Source organism: Notolepis coatsorum (assembly GCF_963971535.1).
Source record: "Notolepis coatsorum genome assembly, chromosome: 6".
Taxonomy (NCBI): Eukaryota; Metazoa; Chordata; class Actinopteri; order Aulopiformes; family Paralepididae; genus Notolepis; species Notolepis coatsorum.
The window spans coordinates 53,958,931-53,978,622 of NC_140170.1; the positions used below are offsets into that span (position 1 = coordinate 53,958,931).

Here is a 19,692-nt window from a genome sequence, read left to right on the forward strand (position 1 = left end):
CTGTTTACTTCTAATTGCTTTCATTGATTTGCCATTGCTTATGGCAGATGAAGATGATTAAACAGAAGGTTTTGTAGATACTAGGGGTGTAAAGGTACACGTATCCGTACCGAACCGTTTCAGTACTGGACCCGTACGGCTGTGTACCGAACGAATACAACGGTACATTAACCACTAACGAACGCACATGCAGAACTTTTTTTTGCTTGCAGAATTGTATTCAAACTCGATTATTAATTTCAATATAGAATATTCGTTGACAGCCCTACAAGTACAATTAGTTACTGCACACTACATCACCCCTGAGTGGAACATGGAAAGCCAAACTTTACCCCCTTTGTACCGAAAACCCGTACCGAACCGTGACTTCAAAACCGAGGTACGTACTGAACCGTGGTTTTTGTGTACCGTTAGACCCCTAGTAGATACAGTACTGAATTCTGCCATCCGGACACATGCAATTTGAAATATTATTATAGAATATAGGCCTATAAATTCCCTTATTATAGCCAACTCGCACATCTATGGATCGGGCCAAATCTCCTCTTTCAATTTAGCAGAGTTCAATTTGGATTTAGTATCTCCAGGCGTGAACTGAAGAACCGTGAATGAAATCTACTGTATGTACAGTTCCCTTCTTAGAATGGATATGGCTCCGCCATTTTGAATCCGTTTGCAACGCGGATTGTTGCTAAATGTTCACAGAAGGTAGACACACTAACTGCGCTCCAATCTATGCCAATAACGTTCAGTTTTGTGGTAGATAATCCAGAGAAATAAAAACAAATCTGCTTGCTTGCAGGAAGCTATAATCGGCTGGGTACTGTAGTTTTTCAAAATTTCAACGCTCTTTGAGAACTCTGGATGCCCTCTTCTCATAATGACTACATTCGGCGAATTCAAAATGGCGGATATTGGCTAAATTATAAACACATTCCATAAACTAAAATCTCCATAATAACCAGGTACCTGCTTCATGACGAGCTCCTCACAGTAACATGACCTCTACATGACCAGGAGCTCCTCACAGTAACATGACCTCTACATCACCAGGTAGCTACCTGCTCACAGTAACATGACCTCTACACGACCTCTACATCACCAGGTAGCCACCTGCTCCGCTGGTCAGCCATGACGAGCTCCTCACACGCCACGGCCTCCAGCAGACTCTCAGAGGGCAGCAGGGCCAGGCGGATCCCTCTCAGCAGGTCCGGGACGTGCCGCCTTCTGCCCTCCAGGTCCCAGCGCACCCACCGCATCACGGAGCTGAACACCACCTGGGAGACAGTAGTGATATTATTATTATTATTATTATTATAGACAGACAGACAGACAGACAGACAGATAGATAGATACAGACAGACAGACAGACAGACAGACAGACAGACAGACAGACAGACAGACAGACAGACAGACAGAGACAGACAGACAGACAGATACATTTTGTATAAAAGTATTCTGTACTTCTGTATGACAACTATTAAAGAAACTTGAAACATACAGTAGATAGATAGATATACTGTATACACATAGATAGATAGAGAAAGATATAGATAGATAGAAGAGTCTTCACCTGTTCATCTTCTATTTCTAGCTCGTCACTCAGGATCAGCTCCAGTAGTTTGTCTTTAGACAGACCATAGAAATCATCCGTCTCTCTGACCTACAATACAACAATATGACATTATGAATATAAAATATAACTATTGTTATTTAATTTAACCTTTATGTATAAAAGTGTCGTCACGATACCAACATTTGTTTCGATACAGATATGAATTTCGATACTTTTCCTCAAAATCAGGGAAACACTCTCAGATGATGTCATTATTGTTCTTTATTTTAAAACACAAACCTTTAGAACAATGACAAGAATAAATAAATGAATTAAAAGCAATGGTATGGTCAAACTAGTATTGCACTCAAAATAAACCTTTTGAACAATGAGAGTAAAATGAATTAAAGCATTCAAATTAAAACTGTCAAACAAACAAAAAATACTGTAGCAGCATAATCTCAAACTTTCTAAAATTAATTAAAGCATTCAAATATTAAAATGACAACTGTCAAACAAACAAAAAAAGACTGTAGCAGCATAATCTCAAACGTTTAAATATCAACATTATCTGGCAATCCTCAGTAAATACTATCAAACACACACACACACAACATTTTTTTTTTTTTAGTTTTTTTTGCCAGGCCATTGTTTCTAGTTGTGGCGGCGGCGCGGCGCAATAGTTTGATAACCTAGGTGTGTGGGGAACAACCAGGATTTCACTGTCTGCCACAGAGTTGGAGAACTATCTGACTCTCTCCCTCACGCGGACACACACACACACAATGGAGCCCTGCTGCCGCTTGTGATTGGTGGAGGCGGGATCAGGCGATTGATTGACAGCGGTGGCGGCGAATGGAATGGCAGACGGCACTCAGATGCAGAATAACAGCCAGGCAGTGAGCCAGGTAGTGAGGGACTCGGGAGAGATACAGTAGAGCGAAAGTCAATTAACGTTGATGTCAAGATGGACAGTGGATGAAAGAGAAAGGGTGGAGGAGAGAGGGATAAAACAAAGAAAAAGAAAGGCCCTTACAGGAGAGAGTGGTTAACTGTATTATAATAGTAAATAGAAAAATATGTTGTGCTCTTGCTTTTTTCTTTTTGAAGGTGGAGAGAGTAGCATTGCTAGTGCCACAACAGTTTTATTTGAGGTCCATAACAGTACATTGTACTAAGCAATTGTTGGCTCATTAGTTTGTGATTCACATGCACTAAAATTCACCAGAATGCAGGAAATTAAGTCTTTGTAACAAAAAAAATCCTGGTGGGGGACCCCCAGACCCCCCGCTAAAAAAGTGGCCTGATTGGTGCTATATTTCGCGCTATATCTCCCGGTATGAATTATTTCCCCAGTCCGGCCCTGCGCACGCACGCACGCACGCACGCACAGATTTTAGAATACTTCAGCTAATGAAGTTAAATGTTTATTATCATCAACTAACTACTATCAAGTTCGTTTCTATAGTGCAACGTTTTGCTACTTAAACGTTAATTGAACGAGTAGAGAGGGAGGGAGAGAGATTAAAAGGTGAGCCCCGCTCCCTCCCACCCTCTCCTTACTAGTGGAGCAGCTGTTTTATCTGTCTGTGACGGGGTTAGCTAGCTTAGCTTAGCTTAGCTAGCGTCAACGGCTAACGTTAGTGGGCATCAGGAATGACGAGGATGCAAAGCTCGTTAGAAGCATTGGAGTTTTCACTGCACATAGAAACAGCGCAGGGAAAAAAGCTGGGACTTATTTCGGGTCGCAAAATGCAACCAAAGCACTCTGGAGCCCTGCTGTAACGTCTTCACACTCTGGAGCCCTGCTGTAACGTCTTCACACTCTGGAGCCCTGCTGTAACGTCTTCACACTCTGGAGCCCTGCTGTAACGTCTTCACACTCTGGAGCCCTGCTGTAACGTCTTCACACTCTGGAGCCCCCTGCTGTAACGTCTTCACACTCTGGAGCCCCCTGCTGTAACGTCTTCACACTCTGGAGCCCCCTGCTGTAACGTCTTCACACTCTGGAGCCCTGCTGTAACGTCTTCACACTCTGGAGCCCTTCTGTAACGTCTTCACACTCTGGAGCCCTGCTGTAACGTCTTCACACTCTGGAGCCCCCTGCTGTAACGTCTTCACACTCTGGAGCCCTGCTGTAACGTCTTCACACTCTGGAGCCCTGCTGTAACGTCTTCACACTCTGGAGCCCCCTGCTGTAACGTCTTCACACTCTGGAGCCCTGCTGTAACGTCTTCACACTCTGGAGCCCTGCTGTAACGTCTTCACACTCTGGAGCCCTGCTGTAACGTCTTCACACTCTGGAGCCCTGCTGTAACGTCTTCACACTCTGGAGCCCCCTGCTGTAACGTCTTCACACTCTGGAGCCCTGCTGTAACGTCTTCACACTCTGGAGCCCCCTGCTGTAACGTCTTCACACTCTGGAGCCCTGCTGTAACGTCTTCACACTCTGGAGCCCTGCTGTAACGTCTTCACACTCTGGAGCCCTGCTGTAACGTCTTCACACTCTGGAGCCCTGCTGTAACGTCTTCACACTCTGGAGCCCCCTGCTGTAACGTCTTCACTCTGGAGCCCTGCTGTAACGTCTTCACACTCTGGAGCCCCCTGCTGTAACGTCTTCACACTCTGGAGCCCCCTGCTGTAACGTCTTCACACTCTGGAGCCCTGCTGTAACGTCTTCACACTCTGGAGCCCCCTGCTGTAACGTCTTCACACTCTGGAGCCCCCTGCTGTAACGTCTTCACACTCTGGAGCCCTGCTGTAACGTCTTCACACTCTGGAGCCCTGCTGTAACGTCTTCACACACTGGAGCCCTGCTGTAACGTCTTCACACTCTGGAGCCCCCTGCTGTAACGTCTTCACACTCTGGAGCCCCCTGCTGTAACGTCTTCACACTCTGGAGCCCTGCTGTAACGTCTTCCTTCACACTCTGGAGCCCCCTGCTGTAACGTCTTCACACTCTGGAGCCCCCTGCTGTAACGTCTTCACACTCTGGAGCCCCCTGCTGTAACGTCTTCACACTCTGGAGCCCTGCTGTAACGTCTTCACACTCTGGAGCCCCCTGCTGTAACGTCTTCACACTCTGGAGCCCTGCTGTAACGTCTTCACACTCTGGAGCCCCCTGCTGTAACGTCTTCACACTCTGGAGCCCTGCTGTAACGTCTTCACACTCTGGAGCCCTGCTGTAACGTCTTCACACTCTGGAGCCCCCTGCTGTAACGTCTTCACACTCTGGAGCCCTGCTGTAACGTCTTCACACTCTGGAGCCCCCTGCTGTAACGTCTTCACACTCTGGAGCCCCCTGCTGTAACGTCTTCACACTCTGGAGCCCTGCTGTAACGTCTTCACACTCTGGAGCCCCCTGCTGTAACGTCTTCACACTCTGGAGCCCTGCTGTAACGTCTTCCTTCGCACTCTGGAGCCCCCTGCTGTAACGTCTTCACACTCTGGAGCCCTGCTGTAACGTCTTCACACTCTGGAGCCCCCTGCTGTAACGTCTTCACACTCTGGAGCCCTGCTGTAACGTCTTCACACTCTGGAGCCCCCTGCTGTAACGTCTTCACACTCTGGAGCCCTGCTGTAACGTCTTCACACTCTGGAGCCCCCTGCTGTAACCTCTTCACACTCTGGAGCCCTGCTGTAACGTCTTCACACTCTGGAGCCCTGCTGTAACGTCTTCACACTCTGGAGCCCTGCTGTAACGTCTTCACACTCTGGAGCCCTGCTGTAACGTCTTCACACTCTGGAGCCCTGCTGTAACGTCTTCACACTCTGGAGCCCTGCTGTAACGTCTTCACACTCTGGAGCCCTGCTGTAACGTCTTCACACTCTGGAGCCCTGCTGTAACGTCTTCACACTCTGGAGCCCTGCTGTAACGTCTTCACACTCTGGAGCCCTGCTGTAACGTCTTCACACTCTGGAGCCCCCTGCTGTAATGTCTTCACACTCTGGAGCCCTGCTGTAACGTCTTCACACTCTGGAGCCCTGCTGTAACGTCTTCACACTCTGGAGCCCCCTGCTGTAACGTCTTCACTCTGGAGCCCCCTGCTGTAACGTCTTCACTCTGGAGCCCCCTGCTGTAACGTCTTCACACTCTGGAGCCCCCTGCTGTAACGTCTTCACTCTGGAGCCCCCTGCTGTAACGTCTTCACACTCTGGAGCCCTGCTGTAACGTCTTCACACTCTGGAGCCCCCTGCTGTAACGTCTTCACTCTGGAGCCCCCTGCTGTAACGTCTTCACACTCTGGAGCCCTGCTGTAACGTCTTCACACTCTGGAGCCCTGCTGTAACGTCTTCACACTCTGGAGCCCTGCTGTAACGTCTTCACACTCTGGAGCCCCCTGCTGTAACGTCTTCACACTCTGGAGCCCCCTGCTGTAACGTCTTCACACTCTGGAGCCCTGCTGTAACGTCTTCACACTCTGGAGCCCTGCTGTAACGTCTTCACACTCTGGAGCCCTGCTGTAACGTCTTCACACTCTGGAGCCCCCTGCTGTAACGTCTTCACACTCTGGAGCCCTGCTGTAACGTCTTCACACTCTGGAGCCCTGCTGTAACGTCTTCACACTCTGGAGCCCTGCTGTAACGTCTTCACACTCTGGAGCCCTGCTGTAACGTCTTCACACTCTGGAGCCCTGCTGTAACGTCTTCACACTCTGGAGCCCCCTGCTGTAACGTCTTCACACTCTGGAGCCCCCTGCTGTAACGTCTTCACACTCTGGAGCCCCCTGCTGTAACGTCTTCACTCTGGAGCCCCCTGCTGTAATGTCTTCACACTCTGGAGCCCTGCTGTAACGTCTTCACACTCTGGAGCCCCCTGCTGTAACGTCTTCACACTCTGGAGCCCTGCTGTAACGTCTTCACTCTGGAGCCCTGCTGTAACGTCTTCACACTCTGGAGCCCCCTGCTGTAACGTCTTCACACTCTGGAGCCCTGCTGTAACGTCTTCACACTCTGGAGCCCTGCTGTAACGTCTTCACACTCTGGAGCCCCCTGCTGTAACGTCTTCACACTCTGGAGCCCTGCTGTAACGTCTTCCTTCACACTCTGGAGCCCCCTGCTGTAACCTCTTCACACTCTGGAGCCCCCTGCTGTAACGTCTTCACACTCTGGAGCCCCCTGCTGTAACGTCTTCACACTCTGGAGCCCTGCTGTAACGTCTTCACTCTGGAGCCCTGCTGTAACGTCTTCACACTCTGGAGCCCCCTGCTGTAACGTCTTCACACTCTGGAGCCCCCTGCTGTAACGTCTTCACACTCTGGAGCCCTGCTGTAACGTCTTCACTCTGGAGCCCTGCTGTAACGTCTTCACACTCTGGAGCCCTGCTGTAACGTCTTCACTCTGGAGCCCCCTGCTGTAACGTCTTCACACTCTGGAGCCCTGCTGTAACGTCTTCACACTCTGGAGCCCCCTGCTGTAACGTCTTCACACTCTGGAGCCCTGCTGTAACGTCTTCACACTCTGGAGCCCCCTGCTGTAACGTCTTCACACTCTGGAGCCCTGCTGTAACGTCTTCACACTCTGGAGCCCCCTGCTGTAACGTCTTCACACTCTGGAGCCCCCTGCTGTAACGTCTTCACACTCTGGAGCCCTGCTGTAACGTCTTCCTTCACACTCTGGAGCCCTGCTGTAACGTCTTCACACTCTGGAGCCCCCTGCTGTAACGTCTTCACACTCTGGAGCCCCCTGCTGTAACGTCTTCACACTCTGGAGCCCCCTGCTGTAACGTCTTCACACTCTGGAGCCCTGCTGTAACGTCTTCACACTCTGGAGCCCTGCTGTAACGTCTTCACACTCTGGAGCCCTGCTGTAACGTCTTCACACTCTGGAGCCCCCTGCTGTAATGTCTTCACACTCTGGAGCCCCCTGCTGTAACGTCTTCACTCTGGAGCCCTGCTGTAACGTCTTCACTCTGGAGCCCCCTGCTGTAACGTCTTCACACTCTGGAGCCCTGCTGTAACGTCTTCACACTCTGGAGCCCTGCTGTAACGTCTTCACACTCTGGAGCCCTGCTGTAACGTCTTCACACTCTGGAGCCCTGCTGTAACGTCTTCACACTCTGGAGCCCCCTGCTGTAACGTCTTCACACTCTGGAGCCCTGCTGTAACGTCTTCACACTCTGGAGCCCTGCTGTAACGTCTTCACACTCTGGAGCCCCCTGCTGTAACGTCTTCACACTCTGGAGCCCTGCTGTAACGTCTTCACACTCTGGAGCCCTGCTGTAACGTCTTCACACTCTGGAGCCCTGCTGTAACGTCTTCACACTCTGGAGCCCTGCTGTAACGTCTTCACACTCTGGAGCCCCCTGCTGTAACGTCTTCACACTCTGGAGCCCCCTGCTGTAACGTCTTCACACTCTGGAGCCCCCTGCTGTAACGTCTTCACTCTGGAGCCCTGCTGTAACGTCTTCACACTCTGGAGCCCCCTGCTGTAACGTCTTCACACTCTGGAGCCCCCTGCTGTAACGTCTTCACACTCTGGAGCCCTGCTGTAACGTCTTCACTCTGGAGCCCTGCTGTAACGTCTTCACACTCTGGAGCCCCCTGCTGTAACGTCTTCACACTCTGGAGCCCCCTGCTGTAACGTCTTCACACTCTGGAGCCCTGCTGTAACGTCTTCACTCTGGAGCCCCCTGCTGTAACGTCTTCACACTCTGGAGCCCTGCTGTAACGTCTTCACACTCTGGAGCCCCCTGCTGTAACGTCTTCACACTCTGGAGCCCCCTGCTGTAACGTCTTCACACTCTGGAGCCCTGCTGTAACGTCTTCACTCTGGAGCCCCCTGCTGTAACGTCTTCACACTCTGGAGCCCTGCTGTAACGTCTTCACACTCTGGAGCCCTGCTGTAACGTCTTCACACTCTGGAGCCCTGCTGTAACGTCTTCACACTCTGGAGCCCCCTGCTGTAACGTCTTCACACACTGGAGCCCTGCTGTAACGTCTTCACTCTGGAGCCCTGCTGTAACGTCTTCACACTCTGGAGCCCCCTGCTGTAACGTCTTCACTCTGGAGCCCTGCTGTAACGTCTTCACACTCTGGAGCCCTGCTGTAACGTCTTCCTTCACACTCTGGAGCCCCCTGCTGTAACGTCTTCACACTCTGGAGCCCTGCTGTAACGTCTTCACACTCTGGAGCCCTGCTGTAACGTCTTCACACTCTGGAGCCCTGCTGTAACGTCTTCACACTCTGGAGCCCCCTGCTGTAACGTCTTCACACTCTGGAGCCCTGCTGTAACGTCTTCACACTCTGGAGCCCTGCTGTAACGTCTTCACACTCTGGAGCCCTGCTGTAACGTCTTCACACTCTGGAGCCCCCTGCTGTAATGTCTTCACACTCTGGAGCCCTGCTGTAACGTCTTCACACTCTGGAGCCCTGCTGTAACGTCTTCACACTCTGGAGCCCCCTGCTGTAACGTCTTCACTCTGGAGCCCCCTGCTGTAACGTCTTCACTCTGGAGCCCCCTGCTGTAACGTCTTCACACTCTGGAGCCCCCTGCTGTAACGGCTTCACTCTGGAGCCCCCTGCTGTAACGTCTTCACACTCTGGAGCCCTGCTGTAACGTCTTCACACTCTGGAGCCCCCTGCTGTAACGTCTTCACTCTGGAGCCCCCTGCTGTAACGTCTTCACACTCTGGAGCCCTGCTGTAACGTCTTCACACTCTGGAGCCCTGCTGTAACGTCTTCACACTCTGGAGCCCTGCTGTAACGTCTTCACACTCTGGAGCCCCCTGCTGTAACGTCTTCACACTCTGGAGCCCCCTGCTGTAACGTCTTCACACTCTGGAGCCCTGCTGTAACGTCTTCACACTCTGGAGCCCTGCTGTAACGTCTTCACACTCTGGAGCCCTGCTGTAACGTCTTCACACTCTGGAGCCCCCTGCTGTAACGTCTTCACACTCTGGAGCCCTGCTGTAACGTCTTCACACTCTGGAGCCCTGCTGTAACGTCTTCACACTCTGGAGCCCTGCTGTAACGTCTTCACACTCTGGAGCCCTGCTGTAACGTCTTCACACTCTGGAGCCCTGCTGTAACGTCTTCACACTCTGGAGCCCCCTGCTGTAACGTCTTCACACTCTGGAGCCCCCTGCTGTAACGTCTTCACACTCTGGAGCCCCCTGCTGTAACGTCTTCACTCTGGAGCCCCCTGCTGTAATGTCTTCACACTCTGGAGCCCTGCTGTAACGTCTTCACACTCTGGAGCCCCCTGCTGTAACGTCTTCACACTCTGGAGCCCTGCTGTAACGTCTTCACACTCTGGAGCCCTGCTGTAACGTCTTCACTCTGGAGCCCTGCTGTAACGTCTTCACACTCTGGAGCCCCCTGCTGTAACGTCTTCACACTCTGGAGCCCTGCTGTAACGTCTTCACACTCTGGAGCCCTGCTGTAACGTCTTCACACTCTGGAGCCCCCTGCTGTAACGTCTTCACACTCTGGAGCCCTGCTGTAACGTCTTCCTTCACACTCTGGAGCCCCCTGCTGTAACGTCTTCACACTCTGGAGCCCCCTGCTGTAACGTCTTCACACTCTGGAGCCCCCTGCTGTAACGTCTTCACACTCTGGAGCCCTGCTGTAACGTCTTCACTCTGGAGCCCTGCTGTAACGTCTTCACACTCTGGAGCCCCCTGCTGTAACGTCTTCACACTCTGGAGCCCCCTGCTGTAACGTCTTCACACTCTGGAGCCCTGCTGTAACGTCTTCACTCTGGAGCCCTGCTGTAACGTCTTCACACTCTGGAGCCCTGCTGTAACGTCTTCACTCTGGAGCCCTGCTGTAACGTCTTCCTTCACACTCTGGAGCCCTGCTGTAACGTCTTCACTCTGGAGCCCCCTGCTGTAACGTCTTCACACTCTGGAGCCCTGCTGTAACGTCTTCACACTCTGGAGCCCCCTGCTGTAACGTCTTCACACTCTGGAGCCCTGCTGTAACGTCTTCACACTCTGGAGCCCCCTGCTGTAACGTCTTCACACTCTGGAGCCCCCTGCTGTAACGTCTTCACACTCTGGAGCCCCCTGCTGTAACGTCTTCACACTCTGGAGCCCCCTGCTGTAACGTCTTCACACTCTGGAGCCCTGCTGTAACGTCTTCCTTCACACTCTGGAGCCCTGCTGTAACGTCTTCACACTCTGGAGCCCCCTGCTGTAACGTCTTCACACTCTGGAGCCCCCTGCTGTAACGTCTTCACACTCTGGAGCCCTGCTGTAACGTCTTCACACTCTGGAGCCCTGCTGTAACGTCGTCACACTCTGGAGCCCTGCTGTAACGTCTTCACACTCTGGAGCCCCCTGCTGTAATGTCTTCACACTCTGGAGCCCCCTGCTGTAACGTCTTCACTCTGGAGCCCTGCTGTAACGTCTTCACTCTGGAGCCCCCTGCTGTAACGTCTTCACACTCTGGAGCCCTGCTGTAACGTCTTCACACTCTGGAGCCCTGCTGTAACATCTTCACACTCTGGAGCCCTGCTGTAACGTCTTCACACTCTGGAGCCCTGCTGTAACGTCTTCACACTCTGGAGCCCCCTGCTGTAACGTCTTCACACTCTGGAGCCCTGCTGTAACGTCTTCACACTCTGGAGCCCTGCTGTAACGTCTTCACACTCTGGAGCCCCCTGCTGTAACGTCTTCACACTCTGGAGCCCTGCTGTAACGTCTTCACACTCTGGAGCCCTGCTGTAACGTCTTCACACTCTGGAGCCCTGCTGTAACGTCTTCACACTCTGGAGCCCTGCTGTAACGTCTTCACACTCTGGAGCCCCCTGCTGTAACGTCTTCACACTCTGGAGCCCCCTGCTGTAACGTCTTCACACTCTGGAGCCCCCTGCTGTAACGTCTTCACTCTGGAGCCCTGCTGTAACGTCTTCACACTCTGGAGCCCCCTGCTGTAACGTCTTCACACTCTGGAGCCCCCTGCTGTAACGTCTTCACACTCTGGAGCCCTGCTGTAACGTCTTCACTCTGGAGCCCTGCTGTAACGTCTTCACACTCTGGAGCCCCCTGCTGTAACGTCTTCACACTCTGGAGCCCCCTGCTGTAACGTCTTCACACTCTGGAGCCCTGCTGTAACGTCTTCACTCTGGAGCCCCCTGCTGTAACGTCTTCACACTCTGGAGCCCTGCTGTAACGTCTTCACACTCTGGAGCCCCCTGCTGTAACGTCTTCACACTCTGGAGCCCCCTGCTGTAACGTCTTCACACTCTGGAGCCCTGCTGTAACGTCTTCACTCTGGAGCCCCCTGCTGTAACGTCTTCACACTCTGGAGCCCTGCTGTAACGTCTTCACACTCTGGAGCCCTGCTGTAACGTCTTCACACTCTGGAGCCCTGCTGTAACGTCTTCACACTCTGGAGCCCCCTGCTGTAACGTCTTCACACACTGGAGCCCTGCTGTAACGTCTTCACTCTGGAGCCCTGCTGTAACGTCTTCACACTCTGGAGCCCCCTGCTGTAACGTCTTCACTCTGGAGCCCTGCTGTAACGTCTTCACACTCTGGAGCCCTGCTGTAACGTCTTCCTTCACACTCTGGAGCCCCCTGCTGTAACGTCTTCACACTCTGGAGCCCTGCTGTAACGTCTTCACACTCTGGAGCCCTGCTGTAACGTCTTCACACTCTGGAGCCCTGCTGTAACGTCTTCACACTCTGGAGCCCCCTGCTGTAACGTCTTCACACTCTGGAGCCCCCTGCTGTAACGTCTTCCTTCACACTCTGGAGCCCTGCTGTAACGTCTTCACACTCTGGAGCCCTGCTGTAACGTCTTCACACTCTGGAGCCCTGCTGTAACCTCTTCACACACGGACGTTTCACCAGCTGTTGTTGACGGGCGTATACGTAGCTACCTTTGGCTACTTCTGATTGGTGAGCAATGAGAGCACATAAATAAAATAAATAGACATAAAAACGAAAATACCGGTTTTCTCCAAATGCAGTATAGTACCGTTTTTGAATACTTTCATATATTTTAGTACCGGTAAACCGGCTCAGTGGCCTCGTGGGTAGAGTGTCCGCCCTGAGTTCGGGAGGCTGGGAGTTCAAGCCCCGGCCGAGTCATACCACAGACTATTTAAAAATGGTACCCATAGCCTCCCTGATCGACACTCAGCATCAAGGGTTGGTTTGGGGGGAAGTCCTTGCGACATACTAGCGTCATGTCCAAGCGGTGTACTTGTACATCAAGCTGCCTCACGCTACGGAAACAGGAGATAGGCTCCTGCCCCATGTGCCGTTACGGCTCGAGAACCATTGGTTCTCAAAGGCAACTTCATACCGTGCAACACTAATGTATAATTACACCCACATGTGTGAAGCGCTGGCGAGGAGGTATTGCAATCACTCCTGTCCGTGGGTCTTTCTGTTCTACAAGTCTGATTTGATTAGGATGAAACTTAGCACATAGGCTGACTGCAGGTGCAGGACCTCTTGAGCCCTAGCCCTATTTTCTGAAAATCCGCCTAAAAATACATACCTAAGTAAATGGAAGATTGCTCCACTTCTACAAGGTCCATTTGCATGTATATCTAGGGAGATCTATGGATCTCAGGGAATGTATTCCCAGTGTCAGAAATAGTGTGTCTGTTACTAGGCTTGATTAAATTGTAATGAACCAAAAGGAGAATATCAATTCTATATACAAATAATCTTTGACAGTGAATAACACCATGCTAAAAAAAATCTAAGCAAAAGAATAAAGGGAAGATGACAAACAAAACAAACAACACACTGCAGCACCCACTCTCCACACTTTAGAACACCTAAACACACTTTATATTTATTGGTAAAGGATTTGCACTACAACCCGTACACCTTACTGTAAATTGTACCTAAATTGTACCTCATCCCATTCCTGCTTTGCACTATATAGTATTGTATATTAGTACATTGCATAGTATATTGTATTGTATGGTAACTCAGTTACTTCTATTCTGCATCGAACATTGTACATATGTCTATACTGAACAAATCAAATCAAATCAAATTTATTTATAAGGCCCGACAACACACGTTAATGTCCCCATGGGCCGTACATGTCTTCTTTAAACAAGTCAAGAAGAAAACATAACAATAAGTCAAGAACAGAACAAGAACACCATAAGGTCCAACAAATTTAAAATAAATGCAAATAAATGAAAGAATGCAAGCACTCCCAGACATACCCCACGCGAAGGTAAGGAAAAACTCACTAAAACCTAACAATAGGAAAAAATGCTCCACAGGCAGTGTGGAGGAGAGAAACCTTAGAAGGGCCGTTCAAGGGGGGATCTCCCTTCTTAGATGTCGGTGATAGTAGTGTTGCAGACTAACAGTTGGTAAGCATGCACTCAAGTGTGTAGTGAAACACAGATGAGTGCGCAATAGCAACTGAACATTGTGACTTCTATTTTTACTTCTATTTTTAACATGCTATACTATTTTATTTCATACTTATCTTGTCTAGCACAGTCTCTGGAGCGTAACAGTAAGAAGCATTTTGTATAAAAGTATTCTGTACTTCTGTATGACAACTATTAAAGAAACTTGAACTTGATTAAACAATGTTTTGTAGATACAGTACTGAATTCTGCCATCCGGACACATGCTATTTGAAATATTATTATAGAATATAGAATATCCGGCCTATAAATTACCTTATTATAGCCTAGTTGCACATCTATGGATCGGGCCAAATCTACTCTTTCCAATGGCAGAGTTCAATTTGGATTTAGTATCAACAGGCGTGCAGCAAGAACCGTGAATGAAATCTACTGTAAATACAGTTACTTTTTTATTATGTCGATTTCTCCAGCATTTTTATCAGATTGCAATGACGTTCACAGAAAGGTAGATAAACGAACTGTGTTCTAATTTATGCCAATAATGTTCAGGTTTGTGGTAGATAATCCCGAAAAATAAGATAAATAAAAAAGTTAATCCACAAGTAATTTGATTGACAGGAGCTGGCTTGAGCCGGGTAGTGTCGTTTTTCGAAATTCCAACGCCATTCGAAAGCCCTGGTAGTGTGGTCGTGAAAGGGTTAACCATCTGCAGTGTGGTAGTGAAAGGGTTAACCTTCTGCAGTGTGGTAGTGAAAGGGTTAACCTTCTGCAGTGTGGTAGTGAAAGGGTTAACAACAGTCAGGGTGGCACCGAGACACGTGTTCACTGTGGGAGTCAGGGTGGCACCGAGACACGTGTTCACTGTGGGAGTCAGGGTGGCACAGAGACATGTGTTCACTGTGGGAGTCAGGGTGGCACCGAGACACGTGTTCACTGTGGGAGTCAGGGTGGCACCGAGACACGTGTTCACTGTGGGAGTCAGGGTGGCACCGAGACACGTGTTCACTGTGGGAGTCAGGGTGGCACCGAGACACGTGTTCACTGTGGGAGTCAGGGTGGCACCGAGACACGTGTTCACTGTGGGAGTCAGGGTGGCACCGAGACATGTGTTCACTGTGGGAGTCAGGGTGGCACCGAGACACGTGTTCACTGTGGGAGTCAGGGTGGCACCGAGACACGTGTTCACTGTAGGAGTCAGGGTGGCACCGAGACACGTGTTCACTGGGAGTCAGGGTGGCACCGAGACACGTGTTCACTGTGGGAGTCAGGGTGGCACTGAGACACGTGTTCACTGTGGGAGTCAGGGTGGCACCGAGACACGTGTTCACTGTGGGAGTCAGGGTGGCACCGAGACACGTGTTCACTGTGGGAGTCAGGGTGGCACCGAGACACGTGTTCACTGTGGGAGTCAGGGTGGCACCGAGACAGCGGTGGCCAACTGGAAGCAGGAAGGAACCACACGCTCCGAGAGTGAGAGGTTGAATATATCAGTTCTGAATAGTGGGCATCAGTAAACCTCTGGGCTGTTTAATTCCATTTTCAGCCTCTCTGACATCATCTTTGAACCTGACACTGTATATCACCAGATGTAATTACATTAAACTAGGGATGTCCGATATTAGCGGCCGATATCGGCATTAACATTTAGAATTGACTTTAAGGTCCTTCTCCTTACATACAAAGCTCTAAATGGACAGGGACCTAGCTACATCGCCAACACTCTAATAAATTACACACCAGCAAGAACACTGCGATCATCAGCTGCTGGACTACTAGAGGCTCCCAGAAGCAGTCAAAAGAGGATCGGTAATGCAGCCTTTATCAACTATGCCCCAAAACTATGGAACAAACTACCCCAAAACATCAGGGAAGCCAACTCGCTAGACATCTTTAAAAGACAGCTTAAAACCTATCTCTTTGCTCAGGCATTTCACTGATAGATATCTGCTACCACCTAGTGGCAAGAGGAAACATCAGGGATATCCTGACACAACTTGTATTTACCTGCACTATTCTTACCCTGCCTACTCTTATACACAAATTCATGTGTCGGTTATTGCACTTTTTACTTCTTACTGATGACTATTTTTAAACTGAATCATTTTAAACTATTTTTATTATTTGCTAGATCCAAATGTGAAACACTGTGATTATTTGTTCATGCAATAAGTCCCACTATTTAGTATGGGTTCGAGTCCCTGTGATCTAATATCACTAAAGTTACAGTGTGGGTTTGAGTCCCTGTGATCTAGTATCACTAAAGTTACAGTGTGGGTTCGAGTCCCTGTGATCTAGTATCACTAAAGTTACAGTGTGGGTTCGAGTCCCTGTGATCTAGTATCACTAAAGTTACAGTGTGGGTTCGAGTCCCTGTGATCTAGTATCACTAAAGTTACAGTGTGGGTTCGAGTCCCTGTGATCTAGTATCACTAAAGTTACAGTGTGGGTTCGTGTCCCTGTGATCTAATATCACTAAAGTTACAGCAATATGTACTGTGAAGTATGTTGGGAATTACAGGAGTATTACTGAATAGAGAGCCTATTAGGATGCTAGATCCTAATGTGAAACACTGTGATTTGCCATATCTTGCTATGCTCGCTCATGCCTGTATTTTTTATGTCCGTTCTATTTTATAATTTTTTTTTTACTATTTTTAAACTGAATCATTTTAAACTATTTTTACTATTTGTGTTACTGAAAACTGTAAGCGGAGAGCCTATTGGGATGCTAGATCCTAATGTGAAACACTGTGATTCTACCTGTCTATCTTTTTATGCTCGCTTATGCCTGTATTTTTTACTGTTGTGAAGCACTTTGAACTGCAACCTCTGTATGAAAAGTGCTATACAAATAAAGTTATTATTATTAAAATGTGATATCGGAAAATATCGGTATCGGTTTTCAATTTTTTATTTTTTATTTTACATTTCTATAACCTTTATTTACCCAGGCAAGCAAGTAAGAACAAATTCTGATTTTATTTATTGTCAAAAGTATGCATACTGTTGTGTTAATTCCACAACAAGAGATATGTAATGTTAATTACCTGAAATTATTAAATTTTTTGGGGGGGGAAACCCTGCATATATCGGTATCGGTTGATATCGGTATCGGAAATTAACACTTTGACTGCCGGAAAACGCTTAAAAGCGTCATTCCCGGCCATGCTCAAGTTGCCGGAGGACGCTTTACAGCGTCCTTATATCAATATTTCAAAAATCTGCGATCGGATTCATATTTCCCCTCCGCTGGCCTGAGATCCACCAGGAGGACCCACTGAGCTCTCTGGCGGTTCAGGAGCGCCATCTGGTGGCCGATCGGCGCAATCGCCAAACAGGAAGTGCTATGGAGGTTGTGCTGGTCGGCCGTATTACTTCTCGACACAATACATAGCGATCGATTGCCAATAACTCGATAAACAACATGATTTGGACATATATACTATTATACAGGCTGGAAATGGACCCGATATTTCTACATACCATAATAGGTAAATTACTGTTCCACGCTCATCGCCCAACGGCGCGAGGAGGATACGGTAAGATTCAGCGTTATTTTTGATCGTATTCCATATAAACTGTTATGATGAACATATCACCCACACTAGATGAATGATATAACGCTGCCCACGGAATTATAAACGATCCCCCGCCCATCCGGTCATCATCAGATCATACGTAGATCATTCTAGAAGTACGTCCAATTGAAATTTTTTATATCGCCCCGATTGCCATCAAACTGTATTTCATCATCAATATAATGCATTTGGGGCTATATATCACGTTCTGGAGAAAGCTGCAGAAAGAGATGAAAACATACTTATACATTAGACCATACTTTACTATGAATATGTGAATGAAAAAGTTTAACGTTGCTACACAATGAACAATACATATAGGACTTTGAATGGGCCCTAATAATGGCAATGTAGCAATAGAATTTAAAAAGTTATAGCCCTGCAAAGAAGGGGACTTTCTCCATAGACAAATAGCGCTGGCAATCCACAGTCATTTTCCGGATTTCTGGCCGGCACCCATAGTGTTAAGAGTTGGACAATATCGGTATAGGTAAAAAAGCCAATATCGAGCATCCCTACATTAAACACTACTTGGGGAAATTGTCCAGGAAGGAGAGCTGCAGGCAGTCAGATCAATCAGAACTCACACACCGCTGAGACCAGTCCGAGTTGTGTTCAAGTATTAACACGCCTTCAGGTGATCAGACCAGAGTCTGAGTTGTGTTCAAGTATTAACACGCCTTCAGGTGATCAGACCAGAGTCTGAGTTGTGTTCAAGTATTAACACGCCTTCAGGTGATCAGACCAGAGTCCGAGTTGTGTTCAAGTATTAACACGCCTTCAGGTGATCAGACCAGAGTCTGAGTTGTGTTCAAGTATTAACACGCCTTCAGGTGATCAGACCAGAGTCTGAGTTGTGTTCAAGTATTAACACGCCTTCAGGTGATCAGACCAGAGTCTGAGTTGTGTTCAAGTATTAACACGCCTTCAGGTAATCGTGTGTTGTGTATGTGTGTAATAAATTGTTCCAGCAACAGTAGGCTTCTATTATTTGAATGGCTTGTTTCATTAGGTCGGGAGATCGCGGATATGCTCATGTTAACCTCACCTGTTATCTCTCCTCTCCTGACACCATGTTAACCTCACCTGTTATCTCTCCTCTCCTGACACCATGTTAACCTCACCTGTTATCTCTCCTCTCCTGACACCATGTTAACCTCACCGGTTATCTCTCCTCTCCTGACACCATGTTAACCTCACCTGTTATCTCTCCTGACTCCATGTTAACCTCACCTGTTATCTCTCCTCTCCTGACACCATGTTAACCTCACCGGTTATCTCTCCTCTCCTGACACCATGTTAACCTCACCTGTTATCTCTCCTGACACCATGTTAACCTCACCTGTTATCTCTCCTCTCCTGACACCATGTTAACCTCACCTGTTATCTCTCCTCTCCTGACACCATGTTAACCTCACCTGTTATCTCTCCTGACACCATGTTAACCTCACCTGTTATCTCTCCTCTCCTGACTCCATGTTAACCTCACCTGTTATCTCTCCTCTCCTGACACCATGTTAACCTCACCGGTTATCTCTCCTCTCCTGACACCATGTTAACCTCACCTGTTATCTCTCCTGACACCATGTTAACCTCACCTGTTATCTCTCCTCTCCTGACACCATGTTAACCTCACCTGTTATCTCTCCTCTCCTGACACCATGTTAACCTCACCTGTTATCTCTCCTGACACCATGTTAACCTCACCGGTTATCTCTCCTGACACCATGTTAACCTCACCTGTTATCTCTCCTGACACCATGTTAACCTCATCGGTTATCTCTCCTGACACCATGTTAACCTCACCTGTTATCTCTCCTGACACCATGTTAACCTCACCTGTTATCTCTCCTGACACCATGTTAACCTCACCTGTTATCTCTCCTCTCCTGACACCATGTTAACCTCACCTGTTATCTCTCCTGGCACCATGTTAACCTCACCTGTTAACCCCTCCTCTCCTGACTCCACGTTAACCTCACCTGTTAACCCCTCATCTCCTGACACCACGTTAACCTCACCTGTTAACCCCTCCTCTCCTGACTCCACGTTAACCTCACCTGTTATCTCTCCTGACACCATGTTAACCTCACCTGTTATCTCTCCTGACACCATGTTAACCTCACCTGTTATCTCTCCTGACACCATGTTAACCTCACCTGTTATCTCTCCTGACACCATGTTAACCTCACCTGTTATCTCTCCTCTCCTGACACCATGTTAACCTCACCTGTTATCTCTCCTGACACCATGTTAACC

General features: G+C 48.9%; 1 protein-coding gene across 1 annotated transcript in view; it reads right to left on the reverse strand.

Annotated features, from left to right (window-relative positions):
- Positions 1 to 19,692, reverse strand: part of LOC311230101 (kelch-like protein 25) — a 120,072-nt gene that overhangs the window by 82,646 nt on the left and 17,734 nt on the right. Inside the window, 2 exon segments of the mRNA XM_084316258.1 lie at positions 1,114 to 1,277; positions 1,574 to 1,663. Of these exon segments, the coding sequence (XP_084172384.1) occupies positions 1,114 to 1,277; positions 1,574 to 1,663 (254 nt within the window).